The sequence below is a fragment of the Pyxicephalus adspersus genome, chromosome 12 (assembly GCF_032062135.1).
Source record: "Pyxicephalus adspersus chromosome 12, UCB_Pads_2.0, whole genome shotgun sequence".
Classification (NCBI taxonomy): domain Eukaryota; kingdom Metazoa; phylum Chordata; class Amphibia; order Anura; family Pyxicephalidae; genus Pyxicephalus; species Pyxicephalus adspersus.
The window spans coordinates 10,854,517-10,875,526 of NC_092869.1; the positions used below are offsets into that span (position 1 = coordinate 10,854,517).

The 21,010-nt window shown below is 36.4% G+C and overlaps 1 protein-coding gene across 1 annotated transcript in view; it reads left to right on the forward strand.

The window, feature by feature from the left end:
* Nucleotides 1-21,010, forward strand: part of AKAP6 (A-kinase anchoring protein 6) — a 122,624-nt gene that overhangs the window by 75,121 nt on the left and 26,493 nt on the right. Inside the window, exon 9 of the mRNA XM_072427729.1 lies at nt 296-416. Coding sequence (XP_072283830.1) covers nt 296-416 — 121 coding nt within the window. The remainder of the gene's footprint in view (nt 1-295; nt 417-21,010) is intronic.

Below are 21,010 nucleotides of genomic sequence, written 5' to 3' on the forward strand. Positions count from 1 at the left end.
ATATTGGAGAATATACAGGGGAGTATACTGGAGAGCATGCAGGGTAGTATATTGGAGAATATACTGGGGAGTATACTGGAGAGCATGCAGATGAGTATGTTGGAGAATATACTGGGAAGTAAACTGGAGAGCATGCAGGAGAGTATATTGGAAAAAATTAAGAATTTTTTGAAGAATATATAGGATGTCATACAAAATAAATTGAAAAGTATAGTGTTTTATAAATATGACTGGGCTACTATAAATATCTACTATATAAATGCATAAAAAATGATGTTTCTTCTCTTTCATACAGTGTACCAGAAGTGGAATCAGAGTGTACAGAGTTCTGGGACTGGTTGCTGGACATGGAAGCCACAGTGCAGAACAGTCATGGATTGCTAGTGTCTGAAGAGCAGCATCTGCAGATGTGCAAGGTTTATTTTTACTTACCTAATTGACTGTAATTGTAAACTATAGCATTTTGTTCAACCTGTGATAATACACAGGTGAATTAAACTAAATGGTGAACTAAAATTTGCAGCATGTCCTTCAGCCCCTAAACTATTAATTCACAGCTGACAAGGTTCAGACTGTCAGTGCTACAGTTAAAAATTAGCATTAATTGAGGAACATTTTAACATTCAACCATATTGTGGATTGACATTCATCAGACATATTGCGCACAATGTGTCCATTCAGAGTACTTAATTTCTTGCTGCATAAAATAAACACATAGGCAGAAGCCAGGACTCAGAAGCAGATATGTAAATACATTTATTTAGTGGTGTATTGCCCTATCTTTAGATGTAGTGAGTAAATATTTTAAAAAATAATCATACACACTAATTAATAATTTGTTACAACTTTAGGTTTGATTGCAGCTTGGTGGTATGAATTCAGTAAGCTTATGCAATGTCACAATGTTTATGTCCAGAGTTGCTTTAATTTTTTGCCAAGATCTTGGATTTATGGTAGGAGAGTCGGACTTCTGCATAGTCTTTGCCATACCAAAGGTTCTCAATGAGTTGAAAGTCTGGATTCTTTGTCTTTGCCATCAGGGAGGAAAAAAGTATTTATATTTTAGCCCTTTTTACAGCAATTGTGGTAACTTCCATACAGATGAGTGGTAAGGCATTAAAATTGTTCTCTACCTGGGTTTAATATCTATTTCAATATACCAACACAAAATGGACAACACCTAAGGAAAATGTTTAAACCTTTAATAACACAAGTAAAAAAAACTGACCTCTGAAAACAATGTCAATATCAAATACTATTCCTTTATAAAAATGTTTCATAAAAGCTCAATCCAAACAAAGCTGGTAGTTCTGTTTATCTGTTCTCTGACCTATCTGGTACTCTGATGACAAGATCCATGCAGCTGATTTACCGACTTTAATTTGATGTAATAGAGCATTTCAACAGTATTTGTATGGTACCACATCCAATCATATTCATTTACCCCAAAAAAAACTTTACTGGACTTTTCAGGCACCAACTTCTTTAAACCCCTAGAGCCTTCCAAGCTCCAGTCAACCAGCTCAAGTTTACAGGTCCAGCATGTGGGGTGTAAAACTGGAGAATTTCCCAGGACCCCCACAAAAACCCAAAAAACTTCTCTCTATTTTCCAAGGTCTCTCCTTTACCTGAGCAGCTGCACTGTGGCTCTTACATATAATCTGGAGGTTGATCCCTTGTAGAAGTGCAATACCAGCAGCACCAAGCTCTGCCCACCTTGCTCCCTGTGCCTTAAGTGTAGAACATATTGTGATTGTATGTGTGGTGAAGACATGTTTTTGTATATGTTTATGTATGCAATGCAGCGTCATGTGTATGTTTTTGTACAATGTGTAGATTGGGTGTATGTATTGTAATGCACAGCCACGTGTACAGTATGCTAGTATGTAATGTGCAGCTTTTGCGTAAGTTTATAAATGTACTGTAGAGTGGTGTGTGTATTTTATGTATAGTTTGCAGATTGTGTGGATGTTGTGTGTGTGTGGTGCAAAATATATATACCGTATATTACTTCTGCTGACACAGAGCCATCCTTTATTCCTACTGACTGCAGATGCATTTTTTATTTTTATTGAAAAAAGCAACATCTTGTACTACCACAAATGTCAGGTCATGGTCCACATCCACTACACACTAACATAACTCCAAAATAACTTCCATTTATCACTGACACAGGGGTATTTATTACTTCCACTGGCTAATGATGAAGTGGTATTTTTTTATTTCAACAGGAACACCTATTATTTCCTCTACCCACCCTCATGTAAGAACATTTTTTAAAGACACAAAGGAGTATTCTGCTCCCCATAAAGTAAGTTGTAGCATGGGGCTTGCAGTATTCTAGCCAATGGTCCATTTTTACAGGGCTTCACTTCATTTGTAGGACAGTCTTGTCTGGTGATTGGAGAGCCCCTGCTGTTACTCAGTAGGGAGGCATGTCGGACCTCTGCAGAGAGATACTACAGCCTTTTGGCAGGAAACAGACTTTTCTACCCAGGATGTGGTTGTTTTCTAAAGAAAAGAAACTGCAAGATTCTGCACATGGAATGTATTTAGTAAACTCAAAATGAAAGTTTAATTGGGCTTTAAACATTTACATTATTGCTATTGTTGCAGCTTTATTAAAGAACACTATGTCCAACGTTCCAGTAGACAAAAACAAAAAATACCCCAAGAGAGGTTTATTACAACACTTTTTCAAATTGAGATTAAGATATTTTCACAGATTTTTCATATACACAAGTAGGTTTACCGTTACAACACACCATAGGGGATCTGAGAGTAGCCATATCTCACAAGCAGTTATATTTCAGCAAGGGAAGCTCGGAATCTATTAAACCCCCCAGTAGTTCAATGTAATACACGGCAAGCATTACTGCTGTGCCACACCACTGGCGCATGAAAGTAGGCATATTTTAGAAGCAGTTATAGCTTGAAAACAGTAACAGCTGTGTAGGGAAATCTAAGAAGCGGCAATATCTCATAGGGTTGCTTTATCTTTGAAGCAGTAATATCTCAGTAGGGATACCTAACAAGCACTCATATCTGTGGCTTACTATCTCATAAACAGTGGAATGGTGTTCACTGTTATCATACAAGGCTGCTGGATCAATGCAGGATCAATTTTGGAATGGGGGAAAAATCTAAAATTGGAGTACAGGTAAAAGCTTATATAGCCCATAGCAGCTAGTCCAATATTTTGGTTTCATCTGAGTAAGAAATTAATTGAAAATAAAGTTGTAGCTAATGCAATATCATTTCGGGTAGGTTCGTTATGTTGGAAAAAACCCTTTTGCAAAAAAAAAAAAACTTCTCATAACTCAATTAATGCCATAACGTACAACTATGCTGTACCTAGTATGTCCTCCTCAAGCAAAGACAGCTCTGCCCTTTCCCTAGGTCACTTTGTCTGCTACTGCTGCTATCTTCACCAAAAACTATATTTAACAACATATAGATGTGCACAGTGCAGAGCAGAATCTAAATATGATCCTGATTAGTGCACATGGAATTATCCTATTTTATTGTTTTACATTTTCACTTTTGCAAACACAGACATGCTTGTTCAATAAGGTTACAGAAAGGCCAAGTGTAAACTTGTTCTTTGCTTCTGTCTACTTTAGGGCAGTTTTTAAAGCCATGTGTCATGGTAATGGTCTCTTTGTAAGAGCTGTTTCTGACTTGCGGTTGACTGCAGGGTGGTAGCAGAAGCAACTGCACTGCCAACTGCTCCAATACAACTAGATATGAGAAATTGGAAACCATTTTTTGAATGGTGTTTGCATGCAGCTGCATTGTGGTCGGGTTGTGGCACAGGTCCTGGCAGCGACTTGTTGATTTTGGCCCCGCAGTTGTTTTTCCTCTGCTGGTTTCCTCCCACCACAAATGCAAATAGTAAGGAGTGCAAGGGGCCTAACTGTCTTTCAGATTTGTTTTAGATACTCTTTTTACCTTACTTATTGTCCATTTTTTTATATATTTGTAGTTCTGTATTACTTATCACTTGACAGAGGAGATGGTCTCCAGTCCATGTTCCACTATACCTAGTAATCTAGCTCGGGCTTGACACAGCCCTTCTCCATGTTCCCTATATAGGTACAAATAGTGTATTAGTAAAAATAGTAGAAATATGACAGATATCATTTATTTAACTGCCTTGTAAATCAATGAGCTTGGGACAGGACAGAAGTTAAGATTTTCCAGGACAGTATTGAAGAAAGCTAAACTTAATTTTATAAAAAATAATTTGCTATTATTTGGAAAATGCTTTCTATCCTGGACCAGATACATTCCTGGTTTACTGGGTCACTTACGTTCCCTCATGATAGTCTATCTTCCCCAGTCTTGGAGAGCTTTAAAAAATTATAATTTTTACATATCTATTTCTACAGTCCTACACATATTATGGGCATAGCAGTTATTTCAGTATGAACTAGCAGTCTCCATGTACAAACCAAATTACCTTCAGATCAGGCTACTTAGGTAAATATATGTGGCATCATGCCTAAAAGTTTGTCCTGTCTGATTAGCACCATGCTAGTAGAACCAGCTAAAATATGGTCTTTGTTTCCCGCCATTGTGGCCTCTTTATGTTGCCACAGTGCTTTTCAAAGCACCTAGTCATCTCTTTTATAAACTAAGCCAGATACAATGATATGATGGAGAAGGACTCTTTAGATCGAGCGTGTTCTGCCGGTTTTGTTTCTCGATGACAGTTTTTGTTTAGAATGATATACATGGTATAATGTACACACATGTAAACTTTACAAACACTGCATCTGGTGTTGAAAGGGTGTTGGAAGTTTGGACCAAAGCAAAGAGAGATCTGTTTTACTATGACAAAAGCTGAGGGTGGGAACATAAGGAACAGAGAGTGGGGGTGTCTTCTATCCGAAATACCAACCTTCCATAAATCAAGCTCATTTAAGCAATTTTTATGGATGTAAATCTATAAACTGTCATGTCGGAATCACTGAGAACATATGGTGTATTTCACCGACCAGATTGCTACTCATAAAAGCTAAAATTGATAACCAGGATGAAAAAAGACAATAAAGAAAAAACACTTTTAATTCTATAAAATTTCCCTGGCTCTGATCTTTCCTTTACTTTGCCAGGTTCCTTTCCTTTTATTTATTCATATTTACAAGGTGACCTCTTCATAACTTTTTAACACTAGTGATTTTTGCAGTATTATGTGATTAAAGCTGGCCGTACACTTATAGATGATCAGGTAAACAATTGATATCCTCTCGATTTTGATTATTTACCTGGATTACCACTGTGTGCCACTCAGTAGTAGAAAGGAAAGTATCTGTATCTGATAAAATATTGATTGTAAAACTTCCACCACTGGTTTGTATAGCCTAATACAATAAAAAGCTATTCACCAAGGCATCACCTAATACTCTCCCCTGCTATCTCTCATGTTCAAAAAATCCCCCTATCAACAAAAAAGTTGGCATTCCTGATCAATGTTCAATCAATATTTAAATCAAATAGCAATATTTGCTGCTGCAGGTGAGATGCAAAATGTTGTGTCTCACCTGAGGAAGCAGTTCTGTGGGGAAAGGCAATAATATGAATAGCATTTCCATAATGGTCAGCAATGGCCATTTTTTTTTCCATCTAACATTGTAAAAATAGGGTACCCAAAGTAGGGTAACTTTTGCTTATATTCTGTATCTAAAAGTATATAATAGCAGTTGCTGCTTTAAAAAAGTCAGGTTTTGTATGCCATTCATGGCCCTTTAATTTAATGAACTGAACTGCAGCACCATTTAGGAAACCTTCCTAGTGAGAAAATTGATTATTTCCCCTAGAAATAACCTTTAGTGTGAATGTGAGCTTCTTATTCACAGCCTGTGAAAAAAAAGCTCAGGTCATAAGGACAGAAAGTACAGTATTTATCCTAGAATGTCCCGGTGCTGGAATGTGCACTTTTGGCAGTGCAGGATGAGCAGTGTATGGGTGAGAGTACCCACATGCTGGGCTGATTAGCATGGCTCTCAGACAGACTGCTCTGGCCTTTTGCCCGCAGGAAGTCTCCCCCCACTGTCACCTCTTTATGTTTGGCACAGATCACCCCCTATCCTCCTATAGTGTCAGATGGCAACAATACCAAATGCTTTGCAAGGTTAGCACCTGTACACAGTTCCTGTTATGTATTCTTAACCTCTTACTAGGATGCTAACGCATCCTGAATACTTTATATATTAGACATAGACAACTTGGTGCTGAGGAACTGCAAGTTGCAGCTGGTCTGCTGAAACTTGAAGTTCATCAACAACTAAGAGATTACTGGATGCCTTCAAGCGTCAATCGGCTAACGTACATCATTTGACGTGTGGGATGAATTTCTTTCTTTAAAGTTACTTTTTTTTTAAAGATTTTCATATACATGACCAGATGTGTTTATTATATTCAGACTGCAAAAAACAGTATGCAGAGCTAATTTGTTTTTGATGCCAACAAAAATAACTCTTCTGGAATATGAAAGGGTGGCCATACACAACCTAAACTTTACATGAGTTACATAGGAGATTTGAGCTGTGTTGTTCGCCATTGGAAGGCAAAAATAAGCTTTTTAGAGCTTCAAACTTCAGAATCAAACACAGAGCTTTTAATAACTGATTTCAGAATTTCTGCTTGAGCTTGTACTGATCAATCCCTGTTTGCCCGCATCAGGAGAGACAGACTTGGAGATTCCCAAATGCAATTTTCTGTGTTCCAGAAGTTTAAAATAACAAAAAACTACAAAAGTAACTTGAGTGAAAAATATATATAAAAATTTACATGCTTTGAATTTGAGACCCTTTTTCTATTCTACTAATGACTACATGACAAAAACATAAATAATCCTGGGTTACATTTATTTAGGTATAATGCTAATATAAAAAAAAACAATATCCTGAATATTATTTCATCTTGTAAAGAAATTATGAACATGACATTAAATTAGACACACATTATTTACTACGTTATATACACATATATGTCAGTGTATCAAATGCCCAATGGCCCTCAATTGCTAAATAACGTCCATCCTTTATTTTTGTCTAATTCCATTACCATATATACAATGTATAGATAGTAAATCAATTTTCCTAATTTATTTTCAAATATATTTAATGTATATTTACCAATATATTCAAATAATTGTTATTATTATATATGTGAAAAAAATCCTAGGCTTTGGTTATGCAGTCATTTTTACAGTATATTGTAATAGGAATGTGGCATCATGCGTGTTCAAAATATGACTGGTATGTTTGTATAAATAATTATATATATATATATATATATAAACACTATGATGTGTATAAACACTAAGTAACCTCTTGTAATCCATCATTTATACCTATGGTCATTAGATCTGTGGATATACTGATAGATGGGTGTGCAGTGATCCATTGTGTTAAATTAGAAAGCAAAGCCCCACATTTGAAATTTGATTTGTATGGCAGACCATTGTAAAACACTACCTAAAAATATTAATTTAAAATTCTGTAGATTATTATTTTTTTTGTTTAAGTACCTAGAACAATGCTAAAATAGGAATCGACCTGTTAGATGTCTCTTTTCTGTATGTACCAGTGGTATCATAATATTGGCTAATAAACTACAGCAATTTATAGGGATTGTTTTTACTCTGTGAATTATATTATAGGGACACTTTAAGCTCCCAGTAAATATTGACATCACAGGCAAGGGATGATGTAATCCATTCACAGTAATGCCAATTAGTGATGACACAGTGCCTGAAGAGACCCCCCATCCCTTGTGTGAATGAGAGGTTTGGAAGCATTTCTCAGTGTGGCTGCTCTGAATGGGACAGAAGGGCACAAAGGGGACTCTGTGTACAGCAAGGAGACCCTCCCCAGCATCACCAGGACAACCGGAACGCACACAGAACTTCCTTCAAAAACTGCTTCCATCCATCATGGGCTCCGGAAGATGCAGAGACAATCCAAGGCAGCAAGCCTAAGCCTAGGGAGATACAGTCTATTATTACCCAGGGCCCTTCCTAAATTACCACTGAATAATGCCGTTTACAACCTAATCTACTGTGCATAAATGTGTTGCTAAAATCTGCCTCAATAATTCTGGTTAATTTTAGATTTTTTTAATCTATCTATCTATCTATCTATCTATCTATCTATCTATCTATCTATCTTTGTGTATCCCAAAATGATGTCCTCTTTCTAATTTAATATATTATCTAGTATTCTCATTTACTGATTATCCCAGGACCTTATCGAAAATGTGAAGAATATTGTGTTCAGTTGCTCAGGTACTGAATCCAATGCAAACTCTGCCCTTAATTATAAAATAAGATACCGTAGCTAAATACAGAATTTTGTTCTGTGAAAGTGAACTGAATTTGAACAAAAACTGCATTTGAATGTGAAATAGCCATGGTGTTTATATTAAACTTAGATTCAATAGAAAAATAGTTGACTTTGTAATTTAGTAAGATGGCAATTAATTATCTGTAGTTTTTTTGTTTTTTAATTGTAACACTTTTCTTTACCTGCCTCTTGGGAAAGCCTAAATGGAAGGTCCCCCAGCAGTTCAGGAATCAATCCTTGTAGCACCCACTGCATAGCTGCATAGCTCCAAAATCATTTACAGCAAAGTGAACCTTGTGTAAAAGTACACAAAACGTAAGCATTATTCTCATTTTGCTGCCATCATAGTCCCTCATTGCAGACCAGCATGACATTCCCAAAGGGGTTCTTCCCAAGGATCTAGGAGCCACTAAATGGACAGGTCCTGTAAAAAGAATAACCACATCAGTGGCTTAGTATAGCCTAATGTACTGAACAGTACAGGCTATAATAACTCACTGTTTATTACAATAATTGAAACAATACTTCTGACAACACAGATGATACCTGTCATCTCATAGAGGGATAAAGCTGCCTACACTTTTAGTGTCTTCCCAACACCTAGAGACAGTAGAGGCAGAGGCATAGCAGAGCTAAACAAACATTTTGTAGTTTTACTTAGTTCATCTTAATACATTGAGAATTTATTTGTAGCTCTTTCACATAATTTAACATTTTTTTTAATTTTAAGGTTAAAGTGCATTGCATGCCAAATGCATTAAATTAAATGCATGCCAAATAAACCCCATGTAAGATTTACCATCTTCAGTACTTTGAAATCTGCAGCTTTCATGGCAATAATGTATACTGATCTTGGCCTGAATACCCTTGTCCAGGCATTTCCTCTTTATTGGGTGAAAATGTTCTGTCCTTTTTTCCCAAATATTTTTTCACTGGAGACTACAAGTAAATATTTTAACCCATTTACACAGTCATGATCCCCTGCTGTCCCCATCAGAAATTTAACCCTGAGATATGCCATGCATTCATCGCTAAGCAGCACCTAAGCAGTGGTTGCAAAGAGACTGCATGAAAATAGCCACAGTAAAATGCAACAAAATATATAAAAAGCATCATATTTTAAAAACTAAATGACAATAATATACAGTTTAAATCTATTTTAAAGGTATTCTAATTCAACAAAATGTATCTACATGCCTAAATGTAACAGATCACTGATTATATTTTCTACATTAATTACATGCAAGAAATATATTCCTGTCAGTGCAACTCAATAAAAGATAATGGTCCTTTAACAAGAAAAAGTGTTTCTAACTGTATACACTCAAAGGTAGGCTTAAATTGATAATTCAATGTGCAACCTAAAGCACATTTTGTATATTTATTACCAAACTAATCAAAAAATTTATTTGACTAGTTTAGCTTGATAATGTAGAGAGATCTCATATAGTTCATTAACAGATTACTTTTAATATCCATCACTTTTACAACCTTGACACAAGACCATTTGGCCATCAGGTTAAAGTACATGCGTTACTTGAAACAAACACTAGGTGGTGCAGTGAGCTACCATGCCAAGTCTAATGCTGGAGATGTGTTTAAACAGCACCATTCAGTATCCTCATCATCATCATGCCAATAATTTGTGTTTGTGTGGTTACTTGTAACCAATTTATATTTTATTGTTGTCCTAATTGCCATTGCCAGTCAAAAAAAAACGTTAAAAAGAAATTGTAGATTTCCTAGCAACAGAAGGGTTAATAAAAGAAAGATTTGTTTGCTGTGAGCTAAGTGTAAAAGGATGATTACCTACAATTAGGGGCAATACTACAGCAAATGCTTTGCTTCAGCTAACGAGCCCCCTCTATCCTAATTATCTGCTATTGGCTTTATCTGGCTTGTTATGTGTGTTGGTTTTGTAGCTAGGAGACTACTGGTATCACCCATATATATTATTATTATTGGAAGAGAAAGGAGGGAATAGCTTCAGCAAGCAGACGAGGAAAAGAAAACGTATCGGAACACAGATCTGCACTGTTTATTTTGTAAAACATATATATGTATAGATAATCCATACCCCTATGTTTTTAGGAGGAACACTGGAGTTGGGAGGACCCTTTTCAGTCCTGCACTTTTGATTTATAGAGCAATGTGATCTATATTACATGTACTTTATATATGTATTATACTTTATTCCACTTTTATATATATATATATATATATATATATATATATATATAACCCGACACCCAACACATCTGTGCTTTACAAACAAGGCAAGCTTCTGTAAAAAAAAGAGTAAGCTGATGTTAATTGAAAGTGATTTAAAAGTAAATTAAAAGCACAAACACAGAAAACATAAGCTGCGTTCATATTTCTTTCCACAAATTTGGGAAACTGCTTAATTGAGAATTAAACCCTAAAAACTCTCATCTCTTTACACAAGTCTACTGTACAGGTCTGACTAAAAACAATGCACTCCCTATGTAAAATTTAGCTTGTCTCAATGAATTGAAAAAAATTAGATTGCAGAAAAATAAATAGCTCCCTCTAGTGGCAGATTGACCAATTTTTTTATTTCATACTACATTAAAAATATGAAAGCTAACAAGTAAAAATGTAAAAGTTACATCAATATTGTAACTGCATTGCAGGAAGAGTGAATATATATATTGTATAAAATGAAATACAATAAAGTATCATACCTAATATATGTGATATATTTAGAAGGTTCTTCATCTTTGTGATGAAGTTTTATATAAGTAAATTAGCCAGTCCTCAGAAATGGTAATATAAGTTTCTTTCTTTTTCTTTATTTATTATAAAAAAAAACATTATATGACATATAAAATCAATGTTGGCATCTTTGCTATTAATAGCCATTGAAATCATAATATATAGGAATTATTAAAGAATACAGCTGGTAGAGTGCAGTGCTCTATGAAATGTCCATCAGGCAACTACATGCACCTAAGAGATTAGGTGCATGTAAATTTATAAAGCAGTAAATATAACATTCACCAAGACAATTACGGATTCACTGCTTATGAGTATAGCAGTGAATAAATCCATGTTTTAAAATGTTCGGGTTCAAAAGGTTGTTTGTGATCTGGTGTAGTGAACCAGCACATGTTAAGGCATGTCAGGTGAGTTCGCAGATTGAATTGCCATTGATTGATTTAATGACACCCCAAGACAAGGCAGCTCTAACACAAATGTTGCGGTGCAGCACAATATTATGCTTTGGGGGGGTCGCTGAGTTGGAAAACATTCTGCATGTCTGTTTTTGGTCCATTCCTCTGCATTGCCAGCCTATTCCAAATAAAAAGGCGTCATTAACACACCGCATTGCAAGTATAAGCATTAAAAAAATATACAGGATTGAAGAAGTATAAATACATCCTAAACTATTCCTGAATTAGTTTCATATAGATCAGAACAGAAATGCAACAATCAAATCCTAAGCCCTAACATGAGTAACGAACTGTTACCTACATACACACCCCTGCATTTTATACACCTGTGCATACCTGTGGCTTTTAGTAATACCCAACAGTAGAGACACAATGTGTTTTTTATTATTACAGATGATTTTAGTAGTGACATATTCCTGGAGTAATACCAATGGTGAAGGGACAGACAAGTCCTGACCAAGGTGGCCATTTCATAAACTCATGCTTGCTCCAAGTCCAGTGCCCCTAGAACTACTTAGAAATGCAATCAGTACATACGCTCTGCAACCATGACTCAATAAATCCAGACCAAATTTCAGCAAGCAAAAACATTTTACTTACAATCGATTATTATTTTGAACGCATGTCACTTGATGTAAACTAAGCCTAACATTTTATTTAAAGTCTTTCACTTGCTGTAGTGTCTAGCTCACCATTAAATATCCATTTCTCTATTTCATCTTCTGTCACACTTATTTCTAGTGTCTTCCTTACTCCCTCTCCCTTCTTTCATTCTGTCCCACGGCAGGGGGCTTTAAAGCCAACACAATTTTTTCTTTTTTGGCTGTGAGTTCCCCAGAAATGTAATTATGCTCTAAAATGTGGTTAGCATTGCAGTAAATATCGCACAGAGCTTCCAAATTACATTTGGGGTGTAAAGGGGATTGAATTTCATCGCAAGTTGACACTCAATTACAATTTCCATATATCTTGCATGTGGGGGGGCCGGGAGAGTTAACCCTTTCGCTGCTCAGATACGATTGATGGCACTGCCAGGGGATTTAATAAAAGCCTAGAGAGAATTTTAACATGGTGTTTTATTGAGGATGTAAGAAGACTGCTCTGTTTAGTCATTAAAACTGTAAGAAAAACATATATGAGTTTACTTAATAAGGCAGTGCAAAGGGCAGGGATGCTGCGTCAGGGCAATGAAAGATGGTTGGTTGATTGGGTATTATAGGTTACTGCACTTTGCATAATACCGCATCAGTACTTAGTTAGGCTTCTAAATGCTAAGATACCAGAACACTTTTTATGACTATGTTTTTTTTTTATTTAGGTATTTAGTTAACTATTGCATATCATTTAAAACAACAACCAGCTCATACCTAAGGTCAGGAAAGCCAAAAATCAGACTTTCATCTGTCTTCAATGCTATAAATTATTAGCTGTGTATGCTGCAACCTTGTTCTCTATACCCAGCTCCCTTTTATGTTCAGTTAAATAGAGAAGCACAGTCTAAAAGAAACAAAAAATAGAAACAACAAGGCTTATTGAATAAGACAGTGTAGAGGACAGTGACATTGTGCAAAGTGCAGTAAGCCATAGTAAGCAATCAGATATCCACTTTCATCAGTTTGTTAGTCAGAACAATGAAAGATGATTGCTTGCTATGGTTTGCTGCACTTTGCATATTGCTCTTAGTCTTGTTAAAAAAGCCCAAGTGACTTTGGTTATCTCAGCACATTTAAGACATGTTTAGTTTGCTGTTATGATTCAATATTTTGGTCCACATTTCCAGAACTCTTGTTATTTTTTACCCACTATCCATGGCTCAGCGACATCAGTAATTCCAGTTTCAGCTATGGATTGTTGCAGAAATCACCATTACATTGTGGTTACTTATCCCTACAGTGTATGTGACATTCATAGGGCATGAAATTAGGATTGCAGTGATCTGCAACAGTGGCATCAACACTGAATCTCAAGGGTTGTCAGTAGTGCATGCTTTTAAGTTCTCGTCACAGATTTACAAGTATGTTAATTAGTGTTCTTGAACACAGGTTACAAGTGTATGTAACTGGGTGACAATCTGGCAATAGGGAAAATGTGCACCACTGCTGGCTTTTGTAGCTCAAAGCTGATGGTCTGCATTTCCTGACTCTAATGCTAACAAGTGGTATCTAAACAATATGAATAATTTGTTATAATAGTTGTTCCCAGACCTATGAACAGGGATGATTTAGGATTTAAGAGAGGGTGAACCAGGCAGTTGACAGAATAACAAGGGATGCATGAACATGAAATACTGGGAAACTTGCTTCAAATTTTCACGGGACCCCATTTTGTGTAAAACCATCCCTGCCATTGATTTTATCCCAGTATGCGTATTTCAGACCTGTGGTTCACCATAGTAGACTGACACAGCCTCAGCCATTCTCCCAAACACTCTCATTCAACTGAATGGGAGCTGTTGGGATCCACTTTGTGCAAGCAGTTACAGGATTGAGGTTGCAGCGAATTACAGTTATGTTTGCTGAAATCAACTTGTTGCTTCTGAGTGCCCTTGAGCGGCCAGCCACTTTCATTGCCTTTAATGCAACTTCCTTCAACCGCAGCTCAAATCGGTTCCAGATTGGTACCTGCATCTGCTGGAGGACTGAAATAGCCCAGAATTTGCCTTTGTCCATTAACTTCCTGAAAATATGGAACTGCAGCAAACCACAATCTCAACTACAACTGCACTTAATCACCCTCACCAGTATGACACACAAGTTGAGTGTGGTTGCAGTTGACACAAAAGTCGCAGGGTTGAACCACAAAGTATTGAAAAGAGGCGGCTGGAAGCAGCAGTTTTCAATAGCATGTCTGAAAGGGGCTTATATTTGTTGGTAAATAAACCACTTGTTCCCATGGACAGGTACTCAAGATTAATGTTAGAGTAGATATAAATCTATTCACAAAAAGCTTATACAATCTTTACCATATTGAGATAATAAAAAATATTTCCAATATTTGTACCCTGCAACTTTTCCCATTAAATAACTGGACATTATTTCATGAAGAATATCCTCCTGTATTGTCACCCTCTCATAGGGGCTTCTATTCTGAATTAAATGAATTCTTTGCCTCACATACTAAATAGATTAATACATTTTTTCTAGATGGTAGGTATTAAAAAATCTTTGACAACAGGCCATGTTTATATATGTGGCAGCAATCAACCCATCTAGAGTTTTTAGGAAAGCGTACATAGTAGACAAGTTCTTCCTTTGCATAGTTTATCCAAGTTTTGTTTTTCCCCTATACTACGCTTTGCCCTGTCCTACAATATTATACTGTTTTATTATTTTGGGAGCTATGTGGGAGTTAATGAAGGATATGTGCATAGAGTGGGTCTCCTCTCCCAAAGTTTAAATGGATTTTTATTCACACCCTCAGAGGGAATAGAAAGAGCATTTCATCTATTTATAGTCTCTCAGACATGAGAACAATCCTGCCCCTTTTCCCCAGCCGCCCCCTCTCTCAGTCCAGGCTGCCGGAGGGATTCTGGGGTTAAGTTCGCTGCCCACTGCGGTGATGTAACTCCAGCTTTGTGTCATTTATATTCAGCCCAAAGAAAACAATTTTCCTGAATAGACAGGCGGACAATAATATTGTTCAGGGTTGATTTTACTTTGGACGTGATCCAAACTGCTCCCAGGCAGCTCAAACTGAGCTTGTTCTCTCAGCACATATCAGGGCTGTGGCTCACATCACCTCTGGCCTGTCACTGTTCTCACTCACCCTCTCTGTGTGCACTCATCCATCTGCCCTCCATTCACTTATTACTCATTTCCCCTCTATGTATTCTATCAATCATATTGTGCCTCTTCATTCCTTTACAATGTGTTCTACCTCTTCTCTTCTTTCTCTCTTTCTTCTCACTGAAAATTCTCTGGTTGACTTTGTTTCATCTATTTTCTTGTCAATTGTTCTATTATATGCCCATTTTATTCTTTCTTTCTGTTTCTTGCAATCTCTCTATAACATACCCCTCTGTATATACAATCACTGTATATAGATTCACAACTTTATATAGTTTGGTATTTCTTCACTCAAGTATTCTTAACTTCTAGCAGTTGTTACTAAATCATTGTAGTTCACACATACCCATTTATCTCTTATAGTTAAGCATTGCTTCACACATTTAGCAGACCTATATTCTCCGGAGAATAACAACACTCTTGTTTTTATGGCATTTTATCCTTTCATTCTATGTAAGTGCTGTTTACAGTTCATCAATGTTGTCTTATAAACATATATACAGTATAGAGTACCTTTTATTTGCAATACCATATCAAATCTATTAATATTTAAAGCAGGAGTAGACCTTTCTAGTCCAGTTAGCCTTATTTACAAACTCCTTTGGTCATAGTAATGCACATTTTTTTTCAGCTGTTCAGGTACATAAGAAGGTGTAGAGCTCATCTGCAGGAAAATTGTATTGTGGTTAATAGGCTAACATACACGTATAACAAGCCATGCATGTATTATTATTATAAACATTGGCAGCAAATCAGCACTTATTTACACCTATAGCATCCCTCCCCAGAGGAACTGTACAGCTACATCCATAGAGAACATTTAATGGTCATGTGTACTTATTCACCTAAATTTTGATTCTACAGTTTGAGGTATTCCTGGGCAATTCGTTGATATTTGTTCAGTGACTTGCCTATATTCTTCAGAGTTCACACCACATTTTTAAGGAATTTTCAGTTATATAGAGGGAAAGGAGTTTAGCAGTTTGTTGTACTGCTCAAACAAAATGTACAGATGTTTGCAAAGGGTTAAATATTCCAGTTGATCCATTTTCCAAAGCATCTTAAAATGTTTATTTGTGAATCAATTGTGATACAGAAAAAAAAAACGTGATTACTTTTACAGTTGTTTCTCTTTACAAAGACATTGAGTTGTGACTGTGTGATTTTATCCACGGATTTCATATTTCAGAAAAATAAAACAGCCGGAACAAGAGGTTGTGTTCTATAGCTGCAGGGTGACAGGGTCAGGGCAAATAAAAAACATTTATATTGTTTTTTTACATTGTGATTGACTCATGAAAAGTGCAGAGACAAAGCAGGAGAAGAAACAAGCCTAGGGAATTAGAAAATAGCTACTATACTATTACATTCCAAACAGTACAAGCATGAACTGGTTGGTTCATTATTTGTACTATATTTAGGATGGAATAGATTAGCTAAATAGTGTAAATTATATAAAAATGTTCTTTTTTCATTTTTTTTGTAATGATTGAATATTTATTCTAGACTGGGGAAGTCCACATTTTGTTTGTAAATACTAGGTACCGATAGCAAGAATTTATATAATAGTAGTTGTAAAAATAATGATGACAATGATGATGATGAATACAGAATATCAATAGCAAACATTAAAATTATAGCAGTAGCAGTAATAGAAAGAATAGTAATGATGACAATAAAGAACATCAGTTTAGGAAACAGGACCAATTGGCCTAATTTGTTAGCAAATGTTTTCAATCCTGGACCAGATCCATTCCAGGTTTTTCAGATCACCTAGGTTCACTGATAAACTGTGAGAGCTTTAATAAATCAGGCGAAATATTTTTTTAAATTACCCCTCAGCGATATAAAAATCACCTTGGTCGTGCTCACTCATGACAATACTATATACATTTGACCTTTGTCCTTTTGACTGGGTTTAGTGGCAGGTAGCTAGGTCTAGGACAATAACATAATGGAGGTGGTGATGCCACCATGACACTGACTATTTTAGTGCTGGGACAGTGTATCTGTATTCTCTTTATTTGTCTCCTCCACCTTATTCCATGTTGAAGATTCCCCATTCAGAAGCCACCCTCATCAACTCCAAGTTGTTCTGTTTTAAAAACCCATATCCAAGAACTGTCCTTTTCATAATATTTAGTGAAATAAATAGTCTTCTTTAACATTGGATCTTAGATTGGTTTTAGTCTTGGATTGGTCAAACGGAAGGAAGGAAACAAAAATTGTAAAACTTTACTCTTCCTTGGTCTACCAACTCAACTATATTCCTTGACCTTGACCAGTGACCTTGATTTTCATCTCCAAATTCAATGATGGTTTTTTTTTGTTGTCCTTTTCCATTTTCCATTGTCTTTCCTGACACCTGCCTATGTTGAAGTTCAATTTTACTGATCTGGAGTTGACATATACCTGTTTAGTAGCTAGCCCATATCTGCCCTATCTTGTCCCTGTATATAGTATCGGTCAAACAAATGATTGTCAACAAAAATCCTTATGACTATAAGATAATACTGAAGTGACTAATTAATTTCAATGCCTCCAATCCTTGGTGAACCCCAATTACAGGGCACCAGAATTCTTATCAATAGGAGAATATGGATGTGAGTGACACTCCTTGAACTATTCAACCATTGTAGCTGGAGGCTGCTTTAATGATGGATAGAGCTGTGCAAGAAATGATGGATAGAGCTGTGAAGAAATTAGAAGTCAACAGCAGTCCAAAGGAATGTTCACATATATATTAGTAAAGCTTCACATTTTTCAAATCTAGGTAATAGTCCATTCCTGAAGGCAACATATGGATTTTTTTCCAGTTTTGTCAACTTTGAAAATATTAAGACCCAAAATTGTTACATCTACATTTACTGTAAGGTCATCAGTGTATTCAGGTCAATTTTCTAATTATGTTGCCTACTGGTGGGAGCATACGATGATCTCACACAGTGCTGAACAAGAGGAACAGCAATCATGATTTTCTGTCACCTCTAAAAATCATACCATCAGTTTGTTAGAAAATGATTGGGCATAGTGGCCTTCTACAAAGTATGGTGAGAAGGACATAATGGTTGGCATTGGCTGATGAACAACTGTCCAATATTGAGTTCTTGTCTGCGCAATTTTTACCTATATAGGCTGTAAAATTATTAACAGACGCCTCTTAGATATGAATGGGGTTTCTCTGCTCGCTGTGTGCAGAATGGAGGCTTGAAGGGGGAGGGGCAGTTTTGCATGACTTGCAGAAGAAATCTTTTGCTAAACACAGCTGAGGTTGTGAGTGATCTTAGGGGAGGTGAGCTCTTTCTGCAGCCTCTTGTAACTCTTTTTGAATATCAAAGCACAGCTTGCTCCAGAAGGTAATAAATGTCTGAGCTCCATAAAGATTTTTTTTCGCTTTGTTTGTGATTAACTCACAGTGAGGATTTTATAAAGTAACTGACACCATGCTGCCTAATAATATGTTGGCACAAACATCTGTCCTAATTGCATTTATTAAAATAAAATACCTGTTCGGACTTACATACAAGTTCAACTTAAGAACAAACCTATAGTCCCTATCTCGTATGTAACCCAGGGACTCCCTGTATATTGTAACAACAGCCAAGATTACTACCACAGTGCTTATGAGATTCATTAGTAAATTGAATAGGCCATTTAATTCTAAGGCCAGTGTAGAAATCCATTTTAAAATGTGGTGAAATTTTGGTGAAATCACTCTGAATAGACCCTCAAGTTTGATATATATCAAAGATTTACCCAACTTTTAATCAAAAATTACACATTTTCAGAGTGGACTTATTTCTTAAATTGACTTTTATTTAAGATTCATTGATTTTCCAATGGAAACATTATAAATAGACCCTTTGCAATAACTAAAATATTTCCACCTCGGGTAATATTTACAAGTAGCAAAGTTTTTTATTTTATTTTGTGGTTTTAAGACAACTATAAAACTATTATTTAAAATGGTTTAAGTGCCTGAAATCTTTATAGAAGTTTACCATAATATGTTGCATACCAGCATGTGAGAAAGCCAGTCAGGGCTCTATTGCATTGCGCAGCACAAGGGATGGACATAGGGAGGTGCAAAGTGTGCAGTGTGCCACTGCACGAGGACCTGAACCCCCCTCAGCCAAGACAGATCGGCCAGTGGGGGCCCAAGCTATGTTCTGCACAGGGAGCCACTGGTAGCCACATCCACGACTGCACAGCAGCAAACTTGCTTACAGAAGTGCAGTTACAAACATGGCCCCATCTGTGGTTTGCTGCTTCCTCATTATCCCATCGACTGGGTGTAAGGAGCGGTAACAAAGAATGCTTTGGTTAACATCCCATCTGATGAGCTGATACCACACTTTTGGGGAGTTTTGGGTGTTCATTTGTTCACACTAAGTATTCCTTCATTTCTAATAGTGTAGAAGAATATATATGTGAAACACAACACCAGAACCCTGAAATAATTTGTGGCTGGAGTTTCACATTTTATACGCCATGACTAATTTGAGTTTAACCTCAAGTACAGTAAGGTGCTTCAGACCTTGATGGTGTTTATATGCTGGCAATTGCTGGCAGCCTGCACTCTCATATGAAGTATTGAATTCAAGGTTTTGGAATAATATGGCGGGACAGGGTTAATCTTCTGAAGATTTGGCTCCTTCTGCTGTAGAAGCAACAGAGTGAATCTTTCCCTAGCTATGATAGAATGGAGCACCCAGCTTCCTTGTCTTGCCTAATTAATGAGGATAATGTGCTCGGCTGCTAATGAGTTTATTAGCAAACAATATGCCCGGAACCGACTTAAGCAGCTCAGAGTTTTAAAGGATGGCTTAACACCTCTTCCCTTCCTGATGAGCTGCACCAAACACAGTGAGACATGAGGATAGACGAGGGTATTTGGGCGATGAAAACAAAGGTGCAGGAAGGACGACGTATACTAAATGCAACAGCTTGTAAGTGACAAAGTAAAAGATGGAGAAACGTTAAATGATTGTGAAGACAGTAATTGGATGTGAAGAACGAGATGTAGATTATTCACCAGTATATAATTATAAGAAATTTAGGACAGTGCAGAACTAAACAATGCAGGCAACGTGCAGAAAAAAATGTTAATATTTTTTAAATATAGAAAGATTTAGGGCCCTATTTGCATGACAAGTTCTGTATATTACTATATTATTTTCTCCATCTACAGTAGAGGAAATTAAAATGCACCCACTGAAGTACTTTGTTGACATATTCAAACAAACATTCCACAATCCCACCACTTAAAGCAGAATGCAAATTCTGTAAAATTAAGGGTTATATACCATCTTACAGAATGACAAATGAGAGTTATGTGAGGAAGGCCTATGTCCTCTGGGATGTGGAACTTTCAGAGCTGAAGCACAAAGGTCCAAGAGAATTCCTTGTCCTACAATTTTTAGGCACAACAGCTAGAAGGAAAGCCATAAACACATCGGACATATTGCTATCTGTTCTCCATTACACTGCACTTTGTTGCCCATACCATGGCCGCACATTTAGAAAGGCCAGGCCGTGATGTGCATCTAAGTAAAGCTCAATTGAGCGTTCTCTTCTCAGGGATTGGAGGAGAGCAAGTCAAAAACAGCTATGCTGGATACAATATTTCTACAAATTTTGTGAGTTAAATACAATATCCAGAATTTAAATGTCAGAACTA